At 36.3% G+C, this 8,885-nt stretch overlaps 1 protein-coding gene across 1 annotated transcript; it reads left to right on the forward strand.

The window, feature by feature from the left end:
• Positions 1 to 5,846: 5,846 nt before the first annotated feature.
• On the forward strand, positions 5,847 to 6,782 carry LOC122423644 (olfactory receptor 6C76-like). Its single transcript, XM_043440893.1, has one exon. The coding sequence runs from the start codon at positions 5,847 to 5,849 to the stop codon at positions 6,780 to 6,782; it is 936 nt and encodes a 311-aa protein (XP_043296828.1).
• Positions 6,783 to 8,885: the final 2,103 nt, after the last annotated feature.

Genomic DNA, 8,885 nt, shown 5'->3' on the forward strand with positions numbered 1-8,885 from the left:
CATTTTTTTGTATATTTCTTCTGTGTATTCTTGCCACCTCTTCTTACTCTCTCCTGCTTTGGTTAGGTCCTTACCATTTCTGTCCTTTATCGTGTCTGTCTTTGCTTGAAATATTCCCTTGATCTCTCCAATTTTCTTGAAGAGATCTCTAGTCATCCCCATTCTTTTATTTTCCTCTACTTCTCTGCATTGTTCATTTAAGGAGGTCTTCTTTTCTTTCTTTGCTTTTCTCTGGAACTCTGCATTCAGTATGGTATATCTTTTCTTTTCTCCCTGGCTTTTTATTTTTCTTCTTTTCTCAGCTATTTGTAAAGCCTCCTCATACAACCAACCACTCTCCTTTTGAATTTTTTTTTTTCCTTTGATATGGTTTTGGTCACTGACTTGTATACTATGTTAGGAACCTCAGTCCAAGTTCTTCAGGCACTCTGTCTATCAGATCTAATTCCTTGAATCTAAGGGATTAGAATGAAAAGATTTAGGCATCACTGTCTTAGATAATTATAAATTTTATCAGTAATGAGCTATCTTTATGCATGTATTATGACCTAACTGTAAGACATTAACAACACCAATTGCTAGAGATAATGCAGGTAATAGGAAGTCTTATATTTTCATTCACTGCTAATGGTAACACGAAATTATATAGTCACTTTGGGAGGCATTTCTCAGTTTCTTAAAAAAAACTATACCTATGCCTGACTCACATATGGAAGAAACCAACACAATATTGCAAAGCAATTATCCTCCAATTAAATATATGTGTGTATATATATATATATATATATATATATATATATATATATATATATATATATTTTTTTTTTTTTTTTTTTTTAAGGTATAGGGAGCTTCTGAGTCACCTGGTGGAGTGGTTAAGATTCTGGGCTTTCACTGCCGTGGCATTGCTCTTCTTTGGAAGAGCTCAGAAGTCCCCAGAGGGGAACTGATATCCCAAAAGCCAAGTGTCAAAAAGAATAGAAGAATCTAAGTATGGTCTTCCACATGATCCAGTAATTGTAGTTCCAGATACTTACCCAATTGATTTGAAAACTCAAATCTATACAAAAACTGAATTCAAATAGTTCCTAGAAGCTTCATTTATAATCATCAAAAACTAGAAGTATTCAAGATGCTCCTACATAGGGAAATGGATGGAAAAAAAAAAAAAAGTGGTTCATCTATATATTCAATGAAAGAAAGTAATGAGTTATCAAACTGTGAAAAGACATGGGTGAACCATAAATCAACATTTCTAATTGAATGAAATCAGTTTGAAAAGGCAACATACTGTATGATTTCAGTTATATGATATTCTAGAAAAGCCAAAACAATATATGATGTAAAATGATCAATGGCTGTCAGGGATTGTTGAGAAACAAAGAGGACTACATAGGTGACATGAATGGGGACTTTAAGGCAAACAAACTGTTTTGTTTAATATTGTCATGATGAAGTCGTGGTCCTATGCATTTGTCAAAATTCATAGAAAATTAATTCCAAAGAGTAAAGCTTGGGCTTCCCTGGTGGTTCAGTGGTTAACAATTCAACTGCCAATGTAGAGAACACCTATTTGACGCTGGTCTGAAAGGATCTGCATGCCACGAAGCAACTAAGCCCGTGCATCACAACTACTGAGCCCCTGACCTAGAGCCTGTGCTCCACAAATAAGCCACTGCAATGAGGAGCCTGTGCACACGACTAAGAGGGTGATTCTCTCATCACAACTAGAGAAAGCCCTCCTGCAGAAATGAAGACACACTGTAGCCAAAAAGGGTTTTTTTTTTTTTTTTTTAGAAAGGGTTGGGGTCGGGGGGTGGAGTTTGGTGTTTGTCCTTTAATGGACCAGAATCTGGTGATCCGGGGTCTACAATTAGAGAGTGAAAGAAGGAAAGAAGCTAATATTCCCTGGCTTTCATGCTCCAGGGAATCAGCCAGAAATAGACAGAGAGAGAAAGAAAGAAAGACAAGAGGACCCAAGCTCTGATGGAGCAAAGGTGTTTTAATCAACATGATGTGGGCATATATACTGTCTTACAAGGTAGTTATTCTCAGCAAAGATAAAGATTAAAATTCCAGACTTACAAAACATAAGGCGATCCCTATTAAAGAGAGAGAGTTCTAAACAATCAATTTTTACCATATAGTTCATAAGAAGGAAAAGGGTACTTATCACCGTATTGAAAAACTAACGAAGGAAATGTCTGGATTCCTCAGCCCAGGCAGGGAAAGGCATGCCTCTCCTCTTAATTCCTGAATATTCAGGAATTAGTAAGGACCAGAGGATTCCTGACAGATCCAAAACAGCACACAGGAAGCCTATGCTTCCTTACAGTTTGACAAACCTTAATTTATATAAATGTTTAAAAAAATCACTTAAGAGGTTTGGGAATCACCGACTAGAATGCAGAATATGACTCCCAAAATAACTGTATCTTAAATGTCTGTGGTAATTGCACTGAGCCAGGTAGGGCTGAAAGGTTGCTGACCTAAGAAGCTTCAAAAATGATTGAAATTTGTAAGGCTAAAAACAAAGAAAATGTACATAACTAGTTTTACAATCTCGTTAATAAAGGGTTTTGCCATCATTGTATAGGTCAATAATTTTGATAATGTTATATAAGTACACAGGAATTGAAGATTGAAGTAAATGGATGGTGGGTTCCAGGAATCTTACTTTTGCAGTGGGAGCTTACAGAGAAGAAGACCTGAAGTTATCATAATGTATCTGGTAATGAAGATAGCAGTATAGGTTTTAGTTTAGTATAAATCCAGAAGGTAACATAAATATTATACATATGTATTGATACACAGGTTCACAGTCTCATATGTTTTTCCTGGTTCTGTCCTGTTAGAGGACCTAGAATCAATGGCACCAGGACGGCAATGAACACACCCAGAGCTGAGATCCTGGTTTCTATGGCAACTCACTCCAGTATTCTTGCCTGGAGAATTCCATGGACAGAGGAAGTTGGTGGACTACTGTCATGTGATCACAGAGAGTTGGACAGCACTGAGTGACTAACACTTCAATCCTAAAGAATCCAGGTATCATTGAAGAAATAACTGAGGGCTGTGGTAAAGAATATACATGATGATCCTGAAGCATCTAATAATTCCAGAAAATAAAGAAGGGCTTTTTTTTTTTTTTTTTAAGCACCATGATAGCAGTAGGTCAAAAAAAGCAGCAGCCCATTGAAAGGGCTCCCAATGGCTGAAGCTGAGAAAAAATCTAGCAACAAGATAAATTAGCAATGGTTATAATTCAAGGTATAAAATAAATATCCATGAACTCACACTGAATTGAAAAAAATTAACACATGAGACTGATACATTAATCACCCATGTAAAGGAATCTTGAATAACTTTATAACAAAACATTTGAACAGCGCATTGAGTCTCCTGGTTGCCCTTTCCTCTTGCTATTTTCTGCTTCTTCACAAGTTTACATTAATTGAAATACACTACTTCAGCAGACATTTATATCAAGCAAAAACAAAACAACACTGACAATACAAAATCCAAAATTTCAAAGATAGTTACTTCCTAGCTGTTGCTTTTTGCAGTTGTCCTCTGACATTTAAAATTTTTTTAAAAATTATTTCCCAAGGACACCTAATTAAAATTATTCAGCTAAATTTAGATTGAACTAATAAGCACCATCCCTCTCCAGAGACATTTGAATTCTGTTTCACTGCAACAACCCCCTGTGGCTATTTTGAGGAGAAAAAAAAAAACACAGATAAAAACCAGTCTGTTTGTTTTGGAAACAGTAGTTAGACAATCTAGCCTTCACCCCTGGAAGGTAAACAAGTGAAAGCAAAAATTATAAACCATCCTTCTTTCACAAAGGTTACTGAGAGCCGAGTAAGATATTACGTTGCTAGATTTTTCTTGCATCTAAGGTTGGCCACTGCTACTTTTATGAAAATTTTGGGAAACGAGGTACTAAATGCCTGGCCTTAGATGGCGAAATGTGGAATAGTTCCAAGTGCATTTTTTCATGCATTGCATCTCTTTTCCAGAACTTCTATTTTTTGATTTTCACTCAGAAAATTTGAGCTCTCTCTTTAGGAACTAGAAGCTTCACTTTATTAACCAGCAAAAGATATAACTTTATTTGCCTGTTTTACCAAAGTAACTACTGCTCTAATCCCACTTTCTTCTTTTCCTTTTCCTTTTTCTGTTATCTCTTTAGTTCTTTGAGTCTGACCCACATTTCAGGAAAGCTTGGTCTCTGATTGGTTCTACTGTGCAATGATTTAAACACTTAGGACAAAGTTTTGTTTAGCTGCTACCATCTCCCATTTCTAGCACTTCTAGCTTTCCTCTTAAACAACAAACTAATATCAGAGACACTGTTACTCAATAAAAAAAATATTGCAATACTACCCAAGTCTCAGCCTTTCAGACTCAACATGAATTGATTATGTGGGACTGCCACGGAGGCTCCGCCACTGTGTCATCAATCCTTTCCTGAGGGACTTCTTGAACTCTTTGCTTGTCTTGAGGCTGTAACACCTTCTACCAGCAACTGGGACTATGTCACTTTTCTATTAGAACCTCGTCAATTTCAGGAATAAACTTTCTACTGGATTTATCCTTCAATATGTCCATCTCACACTACGCAGCCAGGATCATATTGCCAAAATCCACCTACACTCTATATAGGTATGTTATTGCATAGAAAAATCAAAGGCAGAAACAAGTTGGAAAGTCTATGAAATACTCCATAAGTAAAATTCCATACTGACACTCAAATTAAAGCAACAGATTACTTGGTTTTGAACAGTCAAATTGTTACCACATAGGATTATATAATTGTAAGTGTATTTTTCTTATCTCATCTCATTTATTTTTCTCATTTTCTAATGAGTTTATACTTAGATCAACTAACTTTGCTTGTAAGAATCTCTTCTAAAAAGTAATAGATTGTTATTTAACTCAAAAGAAAAACTTTAACTTCTCAGCTTATCTAGGAGTATATGCATATTAATTTTTATGGCTCTGATCCTTTTGTTAAGTTATTAATTTTCTATATAGACAAGAATGACATTAAATATTTAAACATATAACTTGCTAAAAAGACAAATTTCAAAATGTTTTATTTTCAGAAAAGTCATTAGACCATATGGTGATTTCAGATTAGAATATTTTATAATGTTCTGCCTAATTTTTTACACATATGATGAAACTCTGAAAAGAAACTGAAACACATGTGATAGGTATATTTTTCTTATACAAATGTGATTGTTAGTCCTATCAAGTGACTCACTCAATATGAAAAGGCTGGTAATCTAGAAGACGTAAGTTTTCTTCTCGTGGCTTAGATATATTTTCAAAATTCAGTAAAATTTGGTGTCTAATTTACTTCTCCATTATTTTTATACATATATATGGGCCTCCCTGGTAGCTCAGCTGATAAAGATCCACCTGCAATTCAGGAGACCTCAGTTCAATTTCTGGATCAAGCAGTTCCCCTGGAGAAGTGATAGGCTACCCACTCCATATTCTTGTGTATCCCTGGGGTTCAGAAAGTAAAGAATCTGCCCGCAATGTGGGAGACCTGGGTGCAATCCCTGGGTTGGGAAGATCTCCTGAAGGAGGGCATGGGAACCCATTCCAGTATTCTTGCCAGGATAATCTCCATTGCCAGAGGTGCCTGGTGGGCTATAGTCCATGGGGTCACAAGAGTGGGACATGACTGAGTAACAAAGTACACACACATGCACACATTTCTTAAACCAGCAGAAGTGATTTTTAAAAAGGTAAGATCCGTAAAACCGTACTCTCTAAATCTTGCTTCTTTTTGCATTTATAGACTTGGAATAAGTCAGTAATAAGAAATGAAAAATCACACCTCTGTGAAAGAGTTCATTCTTCTGGGATTAACAGATGATCCAGAACTAAATGTTTTGATTTTTCTATTTCTATTTTGCACATACATACTGAGTATAAGCGGAAACTTGACAATTATCACCCTTACTCTGGTAGATTCAAACCTCAAAACACCCATGTATTTCTTCCTTAGGAATTTCTCCTTCCTAGAAATCTCATTCACAACAGTTTGTATTCCTAGATTTCTGGTCAGCATTGTAACAAGGGATATGACCATTTCCTATAATTCTTGCTTGGCTCAAGTGTTTTTCTTCATACTCCTTGGTTCAACAGAATTTTTCCTTTTGACTGTCATGTCCTATGATAGTTATGTGGCTATCTGCAAGCCACTGAATTACACAACAATAATGAATAGTAGAATCTGCAACCAGCTTGTCATTAGTTCGTGGCTGGCTGGGTTTCTCATTATCTTCCCACCTGTGATCATGGGACTTCAGTTGGATTTCTGTGATTCCAACATCATTGACCACTTCACCTGTGACTCTTCCCCCATGTTACTGATCTCTTGCACAGACACAGCCTTCCTAGAGCTCATGGCATTTTTCCTGGCAGCATTCACACTCATGGTAACCCTAACATTAGTGATTCTTTCCTATGTATTCATCCTTAAAACAATTCTGAGGATCCCCTCTCCTGAGCAAAGGAAAAAAGCATTTTCCACTTGTTCCTCACACATGGTTGTTGTTTCCATTTCTTATGGAAGTTGCATTTTCATGTATGTAAAAACTTCAGCCAAAGAAGGAGTGGCTTTAACCAAGGGTATAGCAGTGCTTAATACCTCTGTTGCTCCAATGCTAAATCCCTTTATTTACTCCTTAAGGAACCAGCAGGTAAAGCAGTCCTTTAAGAACTTGGTCAAGAAATGCTTCTCAAGTAAATTTTAATTGTAAAGAAATGCATGACCTGAACTTTAAATGGAAACTTATAAAACAATTATTAATATTCTTATATCTCTGCATCCACTACCATATTCAACTTTTGCTTACTTCAGGTTTTAGTCTCCATCTATTCCATTTTGACCTCAACTGATTCACAATCTTCTTTATATTTGCATGCCCTGATAATTTTCTGTGCATGAGTGATCTGATGTCACATAAACTGGAATGACAGTGAATAAAAATTCCAAATTTTAGATTTAACAGTCACTGAAGAGCTTTCCCTTTGGACATCAGTCGAGAGCTAACTACAAGTTATCATCAAGCAATTCTAAAAAATGATTTCTCCCAATACAGCAGCACAGAGTGTTAAAACAACCCTTCTGTGAGGATAAATTCTCCTCCGTCTAGTGTGTTTCCATTTACCTTTGTATCTCCTATGTTTATTACATTATGTATGCTGATCTATTATATTTGGGGCATAGACACTATAACTTCATTGTAAAGTCCATACTTTAATATTTAATATGTTTTTTGCACTAAATTTCAAAGTTACTACAAATATGGAGTTTATATTTCTGTAAGACCCCAATACCTCAACATGAATCATCTTTAACTAACAACACGGGTGATTGATCCATAGCCCATTATTTTCTTTTAATTTGCTAATTGTTAGTCTGGAACTCATCAAATACTCCAATGGAAATATCCTGGCATGCCTTTTTCTGCCTAAAATCTGATAGCATCTCTTTGACTTTTTCAGACAATTTAAACATATGCTTTTTTCACCCAGATAGTTCTCAAAATTTCTAATGTATTAATGATATCTTGAAATGTTTTTCAGTGTTTTTATAATTACATTCTTATATATTTATATATATGTATGTATATGTGTGTATGTGTGTATAAATTATTTCAGAATTTTGTGAACTTTGGGGTTTGTGGACTTAAGCACATTTGCACTATTGAAACCCTGCCATAATAAATCTTCTGCATAAGTTCTTATTATACCTCTACACTAGTAAGAATAAAACTTCATATAGTATTAATCTACCCATTTATTTTCTATCTTCTTGTACAAGGAATGTATAAGCAAATGTAATAATTTCCATCAAAGCACTTTTCCTTAATATTCATTAGAACTCTCAATGTTTGAGTTTATTTTCTCACCATTAAAAAGCAGAGAACTGAAGTGACTTAGCACACATGCACAACCCAATTATTTAGTTTTAATAATGTTCTATGCTTATAGATAAGAAGTTGCACTTATAGGAAGTGGAGTAAAATATTAATATATAAGGGAGCTTTGGTGCTATTTTCTCAGTCTTTTAAATCTGAATTTATTGCAAAATAAAACTGATGCCTAATCCCATTTTGCAAAAGGCAAGACTCCTCCTAACCATGATTCATTTTCAGTTCAGTTTAGTCGCTTAGTGTGTCCGACTCTTTGTGGCCCCATGGACAGCAGCACGCCAGGCCTCCTTGTCCATCACCAACTCCCGGAGTTTACTCAAACTCATGTCCATTGGGTTGGTGATATCATCAAACCATCTCACCCGCTGTTGTACCCTTCTCCTCCTGCCCTCAGTCTTTCCCAGCATCAAGGACTTTTCAAATTAGTCAGCTTTTTGCATTACGTGGCCAAAGTATTGGCATTTCAGCTTCAACATCAGTCCTTCCAAAGAACACCCAGGACTGATCTCCTTTAGGATGGATTGGTTGGATCTCCTTGCAGTCCAAGGGACTCTCAAGAGTCTTCTCCAACACCACAGTTCAAAAGCATCAATTCCTTGGGGCTCACCCTTCTTTACAGTCCAACTCTCACTTCCATACATGACCACTGGAAAAACCATAGTCTTGACTGTATGGAACTTTGTTGGCAAAATAGTGTCTCTGCATTTTAATATGCTGTCTAGGCTGATCATAGGCTTCCCTGGTGGCTCAGAGGGTAAAGCATCTGCCTGAAATGCAGGAGACCTGCGTTCAATCCCTGGGTTGGGCAGATCCCCTGGAGAAGGAAATGCAACCCATTCCAGCATTCTTGCCTGGAGAATCCCATGGATGGAGGAGCCTTGTAGGCTACAATCCATGGGGTTGCAAAGAGTCAGACAC

This window comes from Cervus canadensis, chromosome 21 (genome assembly GCF_019320065.1).
Source record: "Cervus canadensis isolate Bull #8, Minnesota chromosome 21, ASM1932006v1, whole genome shotgun sequence".
NCBI classification, from domain to species: Eukaryota; Metazoa; Chordata; class Mammalia; order Artiodactyla; family Cervidae; genus Cervus; species Cervus canadensis.